This window comes from Rhinoraja longicauda, chromosome 6, assembly GCF_053455715.1.
Source record: "Rhinoraja longicauda isolate Sanriku21f chromosome 6, sRhiLon1.1, whole genome shotgun sequence".
In the NCBI taxonomy this organism is placed as follows: domain Eukaryota; kingdom Metazoa; phylum Chordata; class Chondrichthyes; order Rajiformes; family Arhynchobatidae; genus Rhinoraja; species Rhinoraja longicauda.
In genome coordinates this window covers 2,210,477-2,225,902 of record NC_135958.1, presented here as the reverse complement: position 1 = coordinate 2,225,902, position 15,426 = coordinate 2,210,477, and the positions used below count along the sequence as shown (strand labels likewise).

The 15,426-nt window shown below is 43.2% G+C and overlaps 1 protein-coding gene across 1 annotated transcript in view; it reads left to right on the top strand.

The window, feature by feature from the left end:
* Nucleotides 1-15,426, top strand: part of carmil2 (capping protein regulator and myosin 1 linker 2) — a 77,047-nt gene that overhangs the window by 6,636 nt on the left and 54,985 nt on the right. The window contains exons 2-7 of the mRNA XM_078400342.1: nt 1,213-1,334; nt 3,552-3,649; nt 5,116-5,186; nt 7,065-7,138; nt 8,369-8,444; nt 13,769-13,857. Of these exons, the coding sequence (XP_078256468.1) occupies nt 1,213-1,334; nt 3,552-3,649; nt 5,116-5,186; nt 7,065-7,138; nt 8,369-8,444; nt 13,769-13,857 (530 nt within the window). The remainder of the gene's footprint in view (nt 1-1,212; nt 1,335-3,551; nt 3,650-5,115; nt 5,187-7,064; nt 7,139-8,368; nt 8,445-13,768; nt 13,858-15,426) is intronic.

The window sequence follows — 15,426 nt, the reverse complement described above, 5'->3', positions numbered from 1 at the left end:
CAATGATGTTGCCTGGACTGGAGGTAAGGAGGCTGGACAGGTTGGAACTGTGTTCACTGGAGCAAAGGAGGCAGAGGGGTGACCTTGACATTTATAAACTTCTGAAGGGCTGAGAAAGTATAAATAGTCACAATCTTTTACCTAATGTATGAAGTTGCAAGAATAGCAACAGGTTATTAACTTCAAGTTCAGTTTATTGACACGAGGATGCAAGGTTACAGTCCAAGCTGCAGCTCCTGAACAAGATGGCTCCCCCAGGTACCACGCACGTGCAAGATAACGTCTTGCAGGAATGGCGTCTGCTAAAGCCCAACACGGACTGACTGTGAACTGTGACTGACCTTCACCTAGGATAAGAGAGTCCAAAGCTGGAGGGTGTAGATTTAAAATGAGAGGGGAAATATTTAAAGGGAACCTGACGGGCAGGTTTATCAAATAGAGGGAACAGGCTGCCAGAGATGGTAGAGGCAGGAACAAATACAACTTTTAAGAAAACATTTGGACAGGTACATAGACAGGAAAGGTTTTTTAGTGCTAAGGGTCAAACACAGGCAAATGAGATTAGCTTAAATAGGCACTTTGACCGGCTTGGACAGATTGAGCTGGAGCACCAGTTCCTGTGCTGTTAACTCTATGATCTATAAACGTCATTAGTACAGGTGCCAGAGGTTATGGGGAGAAGGCAGGTGAATGGGGTTAGGAGGGAGAGATAGATCAGCCATGATTGAATGGGGGAGTAGACTCGATTGACCGAATGGCCTAATTCTACTATCACTTATGAGCTATGCAGTTACGTCAATTACTGATTTAATTATCTATTTTAGTACTGCTCTTTTTCTCCAGAAGACAGACACAAAAAGCTGGAGTAACTCAGCGGGTCAGACAGCATCTCTGGAGAAAAGGAATAGGTGACGTTTCGGGTCGAGATCCTTCTTCAACTTTCTCTTCCTCCCTTCGCCAATCAGTCCAAAGAAGTGTCCCGACCCGAAACGCCATCTGCCCATCCCCTCCACAGATGCTGCCTGACCCACTGAGTTACTCCAGCACTCTGTGTTTTTCTCCAGGTTCCAGCACCTGCAGTTCCTTTGCATCTCCCATCCCTGGTGTCTTACGTTTTGAAAATGTAATGAAGTTTTATTAATAACAAAAGGGAACTGGTGAAATGATTAGAAATCAAAGTGGAATTGAGGGAAGTGCCTTTTGTTTTTGCAGGTTGTGATAGAAACGGAGAAAGGTTCATACACTCTCAAACTCATGTCCCTTGAAGATCTGGAACAGGTGGTCACTCACTTCACAGCATCGCTCAAAAAAATATTTCCAGACTCATCGCCCAGGTGAGTCAGCAGCTGACCCATGCTTTTATTTTGTCTTTGTTTCATGTCCGTAACTGCTTGAACATACATTTAATTTAGTTTAGAGATACAGCGCGGAAACAGGCCCTTCGGCCCACCGAGTCCGCACCGCCCAGCGATCCCCGCATACTAACACTATCCTACACACACTAGGGACAATTTTTTACATTTATACCTAGCCAATTAATCTACAAACCTGTCCGCCTTTGGGGCGCGGGAAGAAAATCCACGCGGTCACGGGGAGAACGTACAAAACTCTGTACAGACAGCACCTGTAATCGGGATGGAACCCACAGCTCTGGTGCTGTTTGGGCTGTAAGGCAGCAACAATACCACTGTGCCACCTACACTGCTGCTTGTAAACAGACGCTGTTGAAGGTCGCTAACTGAAATAGCAGGAATAAAACTAATGAAGGCAAGGTGTTGTTACTGGGAAACTGATCAATTAACCTCCCCCCTCAACTCCATCCAAGGACCCAAACAGTCTTTCCAGGTGAGACAGAGGTTCACCTGCACCTCCTCCAACCTCATCTATTGCATCCGCTGCTCCAGATGTCAGCTTATTTACATCGGTGAGACCAAACGCAGGCTCGGCGATCGCTTCGCTCAACACCTGCGCTCGGTCCGCGTTGGCCAATCTGATCTCCCGGTGGCCGAGCACTTCAACTCCCCCTCCCACTCCCAGTCTGACCTTTCTGTCATGGGCCTCCTCCAGTGCCATAGTGAGGCCCACCGGAAATTGGAGGAACAGCACCTCATATTTCGCCTGGGCAGTTTGCAGCCCAGTGGTATGAACATCGACTTCTCCAACTTTAGATAGTTCCTCTGTCCCTCTCTTCCCCTCCCCCTTCCCAGATCTCCCACTGTCTTCCTGTCTCTACCTATATCCTTCCTTTGTCCCGCCCCCCTGACATCAGTCTGAAGAAGGGTCTCGACCCGAAACGTCGCCCATTCCTTCTCTCCCGAGATGCTGCCTGACCTGCTGAGTTACTCCAGCATTTTGTGAATAAATAGCTAGGATCTAAAGTGGTCATTTGTAAGATGACACCAAGATGGCACCAGAGTGTAGCGACTATTTGAGTTCTCCTGCGAGGGGAAGATCTATGATCATCCTAAAACTGAACCAAATGACCCGCCAAATCGTCTTCTGACTGCAGAGTGGTGGATGGTGTTTAACTATGTCGGCCTTGAGTAGGATTTCATTCTCCAACTAGTTTTGGAGTTCCCTCGTGCTCGTGGTTGCTCCTTGCATTGAGCCAGTATCTCCACTTTGAGTGTCATCTCACTCTCACAGTGGGGGGCTTCACACGAGGGACAATTTACAATTTTTTACTAAAGTCAGTAAACTTACAAACCTCCACGTCTTTGGAATGTGGGAGGAAACCGGAGCACCCGGAGAAAACCCACGCAGGTCACATGGAGAACGTACAAACTCCGTACAGACAGCACCCGTGGTCAGGATCGAAACCCAGGTCTCTGGCGCTGTAAGGCAGCAACTCTACCACTGCGCCACCATGCCACAAAAATTGATATGTAAAGATTAAGATTTTCCTGATGCCATTAGCGAAGAAACAGACCTATGTATTGCAGTAGTACAGATATTAAAGAACTGAAACATAGTCTTGGTTTTTACAGAATTAAAAGAAACTATTAAAATTAAATCACATCATTGTATGAGTCTGTTTGGCACCATCTTGCTTCTGACACCCATCAGAACCAGCCTCGAGTCAATCCCGCCCCCTCCCCTGACATCAGTCTGAAGAAGGGTCTCAACCCGAAACATCATCCATTCCTTCTCTTCTGAGATGCTGCCTGACCCGCTGAGTTACTCCAGCACTTTGTGTCTCCTGACAATAAACTAAACCCAATAAACTAATTAATTAAAGGTGTGTAGTCCCAAGGTTTAATTTTCTCTCACAGTTGGGGACCTGAAACCCTTCGCGAAATTATGACGACATAATTATGGGTATGGGGAGAAGGCAGGAACGGGGTACTGATTGAGAATGATCAGCCATGATCACATTGAATGGTGGTGCTGGCTAGAAGGGCCGAATGGCCTACTCCTGCACCTATTGTCTATTGTCTAATTTTTGTATCAATTGAGGTCCAACATGAGACTGAAAATTAAATTCAGAATACTCAGCCGTGAGACTCTCCTTTGTGACTCTGAATCCCTTCATTTTTTATTTGCTTTCATAGGAAATTACTCAAGAAGAATTCACCGGAGTTGCAAGAGAGGATCAGAAAAATAAGTTTGGCACTGGAGGAACAGACTGACTCCAATCCAGGTCCATGTGGTGCGTATTGGTTCAGCCCACTGTGAAACCAATTGCTCTAATAGTCCTGCTGACTGGAAATATTTGATTAGTTTGAGAATTTGCTACAAATGGGTGCGATTCATGTCAGTTACACGTCCATAATGCTTTCAAAACCTAATGGTCTGAAGCAGCGATTTATTTGATTCGACTAGATGAGACCTAACTGCTTCTAATTTGTTTCCTTTTCTATACTGGCCGATCATAGCTTATTTGCAACCAAATGTAATTCCGATGTTAGTATTCTGTGAATCTTTGAGATGATAAAAGTTAATCATATCTGCTTGATTTTTTTAAAGCTTATTAATATGGGTGGAGGCCATTCTTTACTGCTCTCGAGTGGAATTTCTGCGAGCCTACATTCTCCTCTGTCCCTTGGTGCTGCTGGTCTCAGTCCGCTGCAGTTCCGTGCCACTGTTGGGTAATGCTCCTGCCAACCCTGTCACAATCAGCAGGTGCTGTACCTTGAGTGTAAGGGGGTAGAGGCTTCCCCTGTCCAGCTGCCATCAGGCAACTGCTTGTGTGGCGTGGTGGTGCAGAGGTAAACTTGCTGCCTTAAGCGCCAGAAACCCGGTCTCGATCCTGACTACGGATGCTGTCTGTACAGAGTTTGTACATTCTCCCCTTGACCACATGGATGTTCTCTGGGCAATCTGATTTCCTCCCACATTACAAAGACATGCAGGTTTTGTAGGTTAATTGGCTTCGGTAAGAATTGTAAACTGTCCCTAGTGTGTAGGATAGTGTTAGTGTATGGGGGATCACAGGTCGGCGTGGTCTTGATGGGCCGAAGGGCCAGTTTCTGCACTGTATCTCAAAACTAAATTGAACCTTCCTATCACTAACTAGAGAGCGATCCTGACCTGCCAGTCACCTGATTGGAGACTGTCAGACTATCTTTGATTGGACTTCCCTGGCGTTTATCCTGCACTAAACATTATTCCCTTCATCCTGCATCTCTCCACTGTGGACGGCTTGAATTGTAATAGTAATTGAAATGTAATGTATAGCCTTTCCACTGACTGGAGAACACTCAACAAAACATATTTTCACTGTATCTGTACACGTGACAGTAAACAAACCCGGACTATTATCTCAGCTCCCAATGATTTAGTAAGAATGATTTTGTTACAAAGCATCTCCAGTCCTTGTTTCTACATTTGGACCTCTCCACTGCAATACCTCAAGGTATTGAGAAGGGTCTCAACCCGAAACGTCACCCATTCCTTCTCTCCCGAGATGCTGCCTGACCTGCTGAGTTACTCCAGCATTTTGTGAATAAACCTCAAGGTATGCCTGCTTTGAATAAGTTCCCTTCCTCTCACCTTTTATACATAAGGATATTTCTGGAGATTATACACGAATCCTTATTCTTAGTTTAAACTATTGATTTCACATTCCAGATTGCAGAGTGAACCACAAGTCTAATAGTTCTCATTTATTTTCAGGTGGCTACTCAGAAATGTACGCGGCGTTGTGTGATTACAATGGGTTTCACTTGAAAGAAGAGATCCAGTGGGTATGTTTACATGGAGTACAGTGTATCCAAAATAACTAGCTGTGGTTATTTAATAGAAAATATTAAAAAGTCATATGGTGGAGAATGAATGATGACAATGTAAATGCTGGCAGGTCCTGACGAAAATAATGAATGGCCAATTCATTCATTATGACCTGCGTGGGTTTTCTCCGAGATCTTCGGTTTCCTCCCACACTCCAAAGACGTACAGGTTTGTAGGTTAATTGGCTGGGTAAATGTAAAAATTGTCCCTAGTGGGTGTAGGATAGTGTTAATGTACGGGGATCGCTGGGCGGCGCGGACTTGGTGGGCCGAAAAGGCCTGTTTCCGCGCTGTATATATATGATATGATAATTGTAAAGCCTGTGCCTCCCCAGTAATATTGATTGCAACATAAACTCGGCAAATCAACAAAGCAGGATGTTCATTGACGTCGTGTAGCATGGCCTGACTGAGATCATGTAATACATGGGGTCAATATTTGGAAAGGTAGCTAAAAATTGGAATTATATTTGATTGAAAGCATTAATTTTGTCATTTCCAGTGTGCAGAAACAATGTCCCTGAAATTGACAATAAAATGAACATTGGAATTAACCCAGAATGGTGTCAGAGATCGAGGTTGTGACCATTTTTGTAATCACTCTGGTACCACAACAACAGCCGTAGAACATAGGACAGTTCTGAAAGCAAATGGCCAAGTCATCATGGATCACATGCATCTTCTAAATCAGCCTGCCATGAGGGTCTTTATCAAAAGCCTTATTAAAATCCATCCCCCTGCCCTACTCTCACCTTTGTCACTTCCACAGAAAACTCAATTGTTCAATAGAGCCATGCTGACCGCCCCTTATTAGCTCATTCTCTTCAAAGTGAAAGTAAATCCTATCCCAAAGAGTCCTCTCCTACAGCTTCCCAACTACTGACACGAGCGAGACTCACCCGGATGATAATTTCATTGCACCACATTGTACCATGTACCCCATTGTACCATTGGACAAAAATTAAAAAAACAGACTAATAGTTAGAACATAGAAGAGTCCAGCACAAGAAAGGGCCGTCCAGCCCACAATCTCTGTGAGATTTAGAGAATCACCAGAGAAGGCTTCATTTCCTGACCCACACTACTGACATTGGTGCCACCCACCAAGGATCTGTCTTTGGTCCACTTCAGTTTCTACTCCATATGTTGCCATTGATGTTCAAATGCACCCAGCTGTTCTGCCAGTACACTGCGAAAACCAGTGCACTTGGAGCTAATGCTACATTGTAATGCCAATGGCACTTCTATTGATCCTTCAACTGTGATCAAAGTTATTCTCTGTTGGATATATCAATACATCTTCCAAACACTATTTGGAAAGCCGATCGTCACTGTGCTGCCCTTGCTAACTGACCTGTTGAGTGTCATTTACTTCCTCAAAAAATATACAATATTCATTTGAATGACTTACACTCTAAAAATCCTTGCCAACTATCCCTGATCAGACATTTTATCCGAATGGCCCATTACTCTGCTCTTCCCAACAGGGGCGAGGAGCTCCCTCACAACTAGTATCAGGCTGGCAGTGTCTAAAATCACCTCCTTAATCTCTCTGACCTAAGTGTCCACTAAATGACCTTGAGAAAACAAGCGCTCTTATAGCGACGTGTGAAATTAGTGTACTGTCCGTGGGGCAGCTTTAGCGAGACACTTTAAATGCAGTTGTTCAACTAGACTATAAGAAAATAACTGCAGATACTGGTATAAATCGAAGGTATTTATTCACAAAATGCTGGAGTAACTCAGCAGGTCAGGCAGCATCTCAGGAGAGAAGGAATGGGTGACGTTTCGGGTCGAGACCCTTCTTCAGACTGACTGTTCTTTTCTCTTCCCCAGGATGTAGATACCATCTATCACAGCCAGAACACCAAGGAGTTTAACCTTCTAGACTTCAGCCACTTAGAGACAAGGTGAGATGACCTCAGGCTTCCTTTCATTTCACACACCTGAACTAATGAATGAATGAATGAATGAATACGTTTATTGGCCAAGTATGTACACATACAAGGAATGTGCCTTGTGGCCCCGCTCGCAAGTAACAACACGGACATACAGTAAACAATTAAAAATAAATCATAAAACATTAAAATATTAAGAATACAACATTAGTTTAAACATGCGAGTGAAGGTTTCTGTAAGAACGTGCACCCGAGCCCACATGCAGTAAAAACAAAGTAGGGTTTTAACCTGGATGGAAGCACAAAACAGATGTTGGTGTACCAGCCTATTGATACATGCCCTAAAATATACAGTTAGTTGACTTCAACTGTAGACTGTGTTGAGTGAGGTCCTGTATTCGTGAACTAATTGCACAATCTATTATTGGGGAAGGATACAGACTGTCTCGGCTAAACATTGGGAGGAAATGTGTCTGTGGTGTAGAAGGATATTAAATGTGTCTGTGGTGTAGAAGGATATTAAATGTGTCTGTGGTGTAGAAGGATATTAAATGTGTCTGTGGTGTAGAAGGATATTAACTGATATGGAAAGTGTACAAAAACATATTTACTTAACTGGTGGTTAATTGAATATTATTGATTTTCTCCCTTTATTTTGTCCTGAAAGTTCTTCTGTTAATGTTAGTTCTACTGATCATGGCTACACTTCAATATTGTTCCTTATTTGTGTGTCTAGACAGCGAGTCATAGTTGTGCTTTCTCTTACAGTTGCTGCCTATTAGCCAACAATGATGTGCTGTGAATGCTGCCTGCTGTGTGCCAGCCTAAGGCTTTACAATATAAGGGCATGTTGGATATGTACAGGAAAAGAGATAGTAGGAAGAGCAGGAAGTGGGTTTATTGAGGCTGCAGGTGGCTGCTATTGGAAGTGACTTCTGTTGAACAAACTATTGAAGTGACTGAACCCATTGGACTTCGCAAAATGGGTAGCTTTTCTTCGGATAGCTTTTTCACACAAAGGGTGGTGAATGTATGGAACGAGCCGCCGGAGGAGGTAGTTGAGCCAGGTGCTTTTGCAATGTTTAAGAAACATTTAGGCAGGCACATGGATAGGACAGGTTTTAGAGGGATATGGGCCAAGCATTGGCAAGTGGGCCAAGGGCCTGTTTTAACGTTGTTTGGCACGATGACTCTAAAAAGTCCCAGATTGTAATTTTTGTTTGTATCTGTTCTGTCTAACAGAGACTTGGCGTTAAGCGTGGCGGCCTTGGCATTCAATCAATGGTTTACAAAACTTTTCTCCAAGGATTTGAGACTGGTAAGTCCATCTGGAACAACTTAGATATATTACACCGTCTTGATCTGGCAGACACTCTAGGTAGCATTGCCAGAGAATGTGCAAGGCAGTGGTAATCATTTATTCACAAAATGCTGGAGTAACTCAGCAGGTCAGGCAGCATCTCGGGAGAGAAGGAATGGTGTTAACAGTCAGATATAAATCCAAATTAACTGCAGCAAAACTACCGTGTTTGTTTTGTTCCAAATGATTCCTTTGTGCAACCCAATTTTTGACATCAATAAATAAAAGAGATAATTGATTGAGAAGCTGATGCTGCACGCAATTATTGTTCATAAGCTTCACAGTAATTTGTTACAAATATTAGGAAATGGGGAGAAAAGCCTTCTTTCAGCCAAGTCCTTGCTTTAGACTTTACTTTAGACTTGAGAGATACGGCATGTTAACAGGCCCTTCGGCCTGTTGGAGTCTGCTCCGACCAGCAATTACCCCGTACACTGACACTATCCTACACACTGGGGACAATTTTTACCACAGCCAATTAACCTACAAACCTGTACGTCTTTGGAGTGTGGGAGAAACCAGAGCACCCGGAGAAAACCCACGCAGTCACAAGGAGAACGTACCAACTCTGTACCGATAACACCCGTAGTCAGGATCGAACCGGGTCTCTGGCGCTGTAAGGCAGCAACTCTATGGGTGCGCCATTATGCCAGGTGCACTTGCTGGTCTAATATATTCTGTTGCTCTAAAATCCAACGTCGTCTGAGAAATTAAATTTTTGCCCATTAGCCCAAATATAGCATAAATATCAAGGGGAAAATAAATAAATAAATACCAGGGAAATTCCAAAAAATCCAAATGTCCAACACGCATCGCACAGGTGTACATCTGTGATTAGGGTGCTACAAAAATTCCAAGTCTCGGTGTGCTGGGTCTTGACCTGGAACATTGCCAATTCCTTTCCCTCCTCAGATGCTGCCTGACCCATTGAGTTCCAGATGTATTTTTGCTCCGAATTACAACATCTGCAGTCTCTTGTGTCTGCAGAAATTCCCACTGTTATCAAAGTTTCCATTCATCAACACAATGTATTTGCTAGCGAAAGTATGTCAGAACAACTAGAATATTCCTCGGGGAATTGTGGCTCTTGACATCTTTGGAAATGCTAAAAGGTTTCCTTAATGGACTAGTATTTAATACTTACTCTGACCGGGAGATTCGCGCAATGGAGGATAAATCAATATTGATGACGATTGATTAACATGAAGGACTGTTTATTGATAGACAATAGACAATAGACAATAGGTGCAGGAGTAGGCCATTCAGCCCTTCGAGCCAGCACCGCCATTCAATGCGATCATGGCTGATCACTCTCAATCAGTACCCCGTTCCTGCCTTCTCCCCATACCCCCTCACTCCGCTATCCTTAAGAGCTCTATCCAGCTCTCTCTTGAAAGCATCCAACGAACTGGCCTCCACTGCCTTCTGAGGCAGATAGTTCCACACCTTCACCACTCTCTGACTGAAAAAGTTCTTCCTCATCTCCATTCTAAATGGCCTACCCCTTATTCTTAAACTGTGGCCCCTTGTTCTGGACTCCCCCAACATTGGGAACATGTTTCCTGCCTCTAATGTGTCCAATCCCCTAATTATCTTATATGTTTCAATAAGATCCCCCCTCATCCTTCTAAATTCCAGTGTATACAAGCCTAATTGCTCCAGCCTTTCAACATACGACAGTCCCGCCATTCCGGGAATTAACCTAGTGAACCTACGCTGCACGCCCTCAATAGCAAAAATATCCTTCCTCAAATTTGGAGACCAAAACTGCACACAGTACTCCAGGTGCGGTCTCACCAGGGCCCGGTACAACTGTAGAAGGACCTCTTTGCTCCTATACTCAACTCCTCTTGTTATGAAGGCCAACATTCCATTGGCTTTCTTCACTGCCTGCTGTACCTGCATGCTTCCTTTCAGTGACTGATGCACTAGGACACCCAGATCTCGTTGAACATCCCCTCTTCCTAACTTGACACCATTCAGATAATAATCTGCCTTTCTATTCTTACTTCCAAAGTGAATAACCTCACACTTATCTACATTAAACTGCATTTGCCATGTATCCGCCCACTCACACAACCTGTCCAAGTCACCCTGCAGCCTTATTGCATCTTCCACACAATTCACACTACCCCCCAGCTTAGTATCATCTGCAAATTTGCTAATGGTACTTTTAATCCCTTCATCTAAGTCATTAATGTATATCGTAAATAGCTGGGGTCCCAGCACCGAACCTTGCGGTACCCCACTGGTCACTGCCTGCCATTCCGAAAGGGACCCATTTATCCCCACTCTTTGCTTTCTGTCTGTCAACCAATTTTCTATCCATGTCAGTACCCTACCCCCAATACCATGTGCTCTAATTTTGCCCACTAATCCCCTATGTGGGACCTTGTCGAAGGCTTTCTGAAAGTCGAGGTACACCACATCCACTGACTCTCCCCTGTCAATTTTCCTAGTTACATCCTCAAAAAATTCCAGTAGATTTGTCAAGCATGATTTCCCCTTCGTAAATCCATGCCGACTCGGAACAATCCTGTTACTGCTATCCAAATGCTCAGCAATTTCGTCTTTTATAATTGACTCCAGCATCTTCCCCACCACTGATGTCAGACTAACTAGTCTATAATTACCCGTTTTCTCTCTCCCTCCTTTCTTAAAAAGTGGGATAACATTTGCTATCCTCCAATCCACAGGAACTGATCCTGAATCTATAGAACATTGAAAAATGATCTCCAATGCTTCCACTATTTCTAGAGCCACCTCCTTAAGTACCCTGGGATACAGACCATCAGGCCCTGGGGATTTATCAGCCTTCAGTCCCATCAGTCTACCCAAAACCATTTCCTGCCTTATGTGGATTTCCTTCAGTTCCTCCATCACCCTAGGTTCTCCGGCCCCTAGAACATTTGGGAGATTGTGTGTATCTTCCTCAGTAAAGACAGATCCAAAGTAACGGTTTAACTCGTCTGCCATTTCTTTGTTCCCCATAATAAATTCCCCTGCTTCTGTCTTCAAGGGACCCACATTTGCCTTGACTATTTTTTTCCTCTTCACGTACCTAAAAAAACTTTTGCTATCCTCCTTTATATTATTGGCTAGTTTACCCTCGTACCTCATCTTTTCTCCCCGTATTGCCTTTTTAGTTAACTTTTGTTGCTCTTTAAAAGAGTCCCAATCCTCTGTCTTCCCACTTATCTGATAAGGGGACTAGAGGTAAAAGAACCATTAGGAGGCAGTGATCACAACATGATAAGTTTTACTCTGCAAATGGAAAGGCAGAAGGGAAAATCGGAAGTGTCAGTATTACAGTATAGCAAAGGGGATTACAGAGGCATGAGGCAGGAGCTGGCCAAAATTGACTGGAAGGAGGCCCTAGCAGGGAAGACGGTAGAACAGCAATGGCAGGTATTCCTGGGAATAATGCAGAGGTTGCAGGATCAATTTATCCCAAAGAGGCGGAAAGACTCTAAGGGGAGTAAGAGACACCTGTGGCTGACAAGGGAAGTCAGGGACAGCATAAAAATTAAGGAGAGGAAGTATAACATAGCAAAGATAAGTGGGAAGACAGAGGATTGGGACTCTTTTAAAGAGCAACAAAAGTTAACTAAAAAGGCAATACGGGGATAAAAGATGAGGTACGAGGGTAAACTAGCCAATAATATAAAGGAGGATAGCAAAAGTTTTTTTAGGTACGTGAAGAGGAAAAAAATAGTCAAGGCAAATGTGGGTCCCTTGAAGACAGAAGCAGGGGAATTTATTATGGGGAACAAAGAAATGGCAGACGAGTTAAACCGTTTAAATCGGTTTAAATTACTTCCATGACTCTCATTCTGCACATACGACTGAATACTGCTCTGACTATTAAAAACCGCTGGACGGATTTGTAGGGAGCTTTGCCATGTTTCACTGGTAATTAATTATACAGTAAGCAAGAGATGTTAAGATGGGGAATGCTAAGAGGATTCTACTGAAGCAGAGTCCTGACCCAGAGCATCATCTCATTATTTTCTTACACAGATGCTGCCTGACCCTCTGATTTTCTCCAGAACTTCTGCATTGCTCAAGTTTCCAGCATCTGCAGTCTCTTGTGTTTCCAACATGTTTACTATTGCTCAGATTTAATATTCTTTATGTTTTGTTTCATCATTTGGTCCAATACCATCACTCCACTGAGCTGTGAAATTGTGCAATTTAAGATGTTTGTTTGTGCAGACAAGATGAGGGAATAATTTCTGGTCATTAAAGATCCTGAAGCTGTAATTTTAAATGTGTTTCTTATTAAAAGTCCTGGAAAAGGAAAATGGTGGCAGTGTATTGTGAAGAGAAAACGCTTGAAGGATTTGGAGAAGTGATTAATTGCAGCAGGAACTCCCAGGGGCCACAAGAATGTGAGTGGATAGTTCACACCCCTTAGTTTATTCAGGAATATTAAATGGCCATTAGATTAAAATATTTTTACAAACACTGGAGTTGTGAGGTAAAGAAAGTAACTTGTTCAGAACATTTTAATAACCCAATCAAACAGCTGGATACGAATCATCTGTTTGTTAAGTTTAAATTGATTTAATAATAATCCTTATCCCGACTGAACCTGGAATGAGACCAATTACAGAATTCAATTTCCCTCAGCGTTGTCTTCCTTTGTATTTAGATGTCAGTGAAGTGTGAGTTTCATTTCCCGTGTGGTTCAGATGTCTGGCTGAGTCCACTTGATTATTTTGTCCACCAGTTTAGGCAGTTTTGGTCCACCTACTGTGGCAGAAAGCGGTTTGCCAAATTACAGGAAATACTGTCCGGACTTTATCGTGATGTTTTGTACTACCTGCTATTAGAATATCCACCCAATTTCGGCTTTAGAGCACGGAAACATGCACTTTGGCCCACCAAGTTCATGCCGATCAGCTTTCACCCTGACCAGCGTTCACCCCACATACCAGCACTATCCTGCTCACTGAGGACGATTGTACTGAAGCCAATTGACCTACAAACCTGTACATCGTTGGAATATGGGAGGAGACCGGAGCACCCGGAGAAAACCAACGCAGTCACGGGGAGAACGTACAAACTCCAAACCGACAGCACCCGTGATCAGGATGGAACCCGGGTCTCTGGCGCTGTAAGGCAGCAACTCTACCGCTGTACCACTTTACCACCCAGCGAGTCAAGAATGACTAAGTTGACAAAGTGCACGTACATCAAAAGGGAATGATAGGGAGCTATTAAAAACGTAATTTGCGTAAATGACGTATCCTTTTAATTATTTTTCTTGTCATTGGCAGAGTCCTGATGTGATTGAACAGGTCCTGTATGTAATCAGTTGGTCCACTAAACTAGAAGAGCTGGTTTTAGAAAATGCTGGAATAAAGTTGTAAGTAAACATGTAATTTTGAAGCTGTTTCGATTCACGTGTTACTGAAATTATTTCCACTTGTTTGAAGAGTTGCATCTAAGGGGAAAATTAGCAATTTAACATTTTGCAAGAAGTAAGCTAACTCATATAGGTAACCCTGGTAAACGGTCCTTATCATCATTTTCCGTGATTCAGTCTCGTCTTCTGCATCAAGAAACATGATGGGAGGGGGAAAAAAGTTTTTTTTCTTTTTTTTTTTTCTTGGAATTTCTATGAGAGTGAACTTTATTTAATCTCTCAATTTTTTGGGTCGTGATTTTTGAATTTTGCAAGTGCAAATTTTAATGACCTAAATCGCCACAAGGGTCACTTGGATAGAGTATTGAAATAACACCCAACCATATAATAATCACTTCAAACTAAATTGTAAATATGCTTAAATCAATAATTTATTATAAAACTATTAACACTTTTGTTTCAGCTAAATAAGTGATCAGGATGATGAAATAGATTTAGTCAGGTTAAGAGTGGTTAATTGTCATATGTTCTGACAATGGGACAGTTAAATTCTTATTTGTAGCAGCATTACAGGCCCTCAAAAGCAAAACATACAGTAAATTATAATTGATTAAATTGATTGAAAGATACATCATGGAAACAGGCCCTTTGGCCCACCAAGTCCACGCCGACCGTCGGTCACACAGTCACTCTAGTTCTACGTTATTCCACTTTCTAAACACCAGGGGACAATTTGCAGAGACCAATTAGCCTCCAAACCCGCACGTCTTTAGAATATGTGACAGCATCTTATCGGGATGCACCAGAGCCTGGTCTGGGAACAGTTCCATCCAAGACCGCAAGACATTGCAGAGAATTGTGGATGTAGCCCAGACCGTCGCACAAACCAGCCTTCCTTCCACTAACTCCATCTACACCTCATGCTGCCTCAGCTAGGTCGGCAGCATAATCAAGGACCAGTCTCACCCCGGTCACTCCCTCTTCTCCCATCAGGCAAGAGATACAGAAGTTTGAAAACGCACACTTCCAGATTCAGGGACAGTTTATCCCCAGCTGTTATCAGGCAAATGAACGGCCCTTTCATCAGCTAGAGTGTGGTCCTGACCTCCCAACAACCTAAATGGAGATCTTTGACTTATCTTTAATCGGACTTTATCAGACTATAATGTTATATCTTCGCACTAAATGTTGTGCCCTCTATCCTAGATCTGTGCATTGTGGATGGCTTGAATGTATTCATATACAGTCTTTTCTTTGACTGGATAGCACGCAAACAATGGATTTTCAGCGTAGATTGGTACACGTGACAATAATAAAGTAAACTGAACTAATCCGGAACACCCGGAGGAAATCCCCGCAGTCACAGGGAAAACGGGCAAACTTCACACAGACAGCACTCGAGGTCAGGATGGAACCAGGGCCTCCGCCACTGTGATACAGCAGCTCTACCCGCTGCACCACCTTGTCACCCCTCACAAATACAAAAACAATGTTCATAACCGTAATACTAACGCAAAAAATACAAAAACTGTAGTGATTCCACTTATAAGAAGGAGCTTAGAAACATAG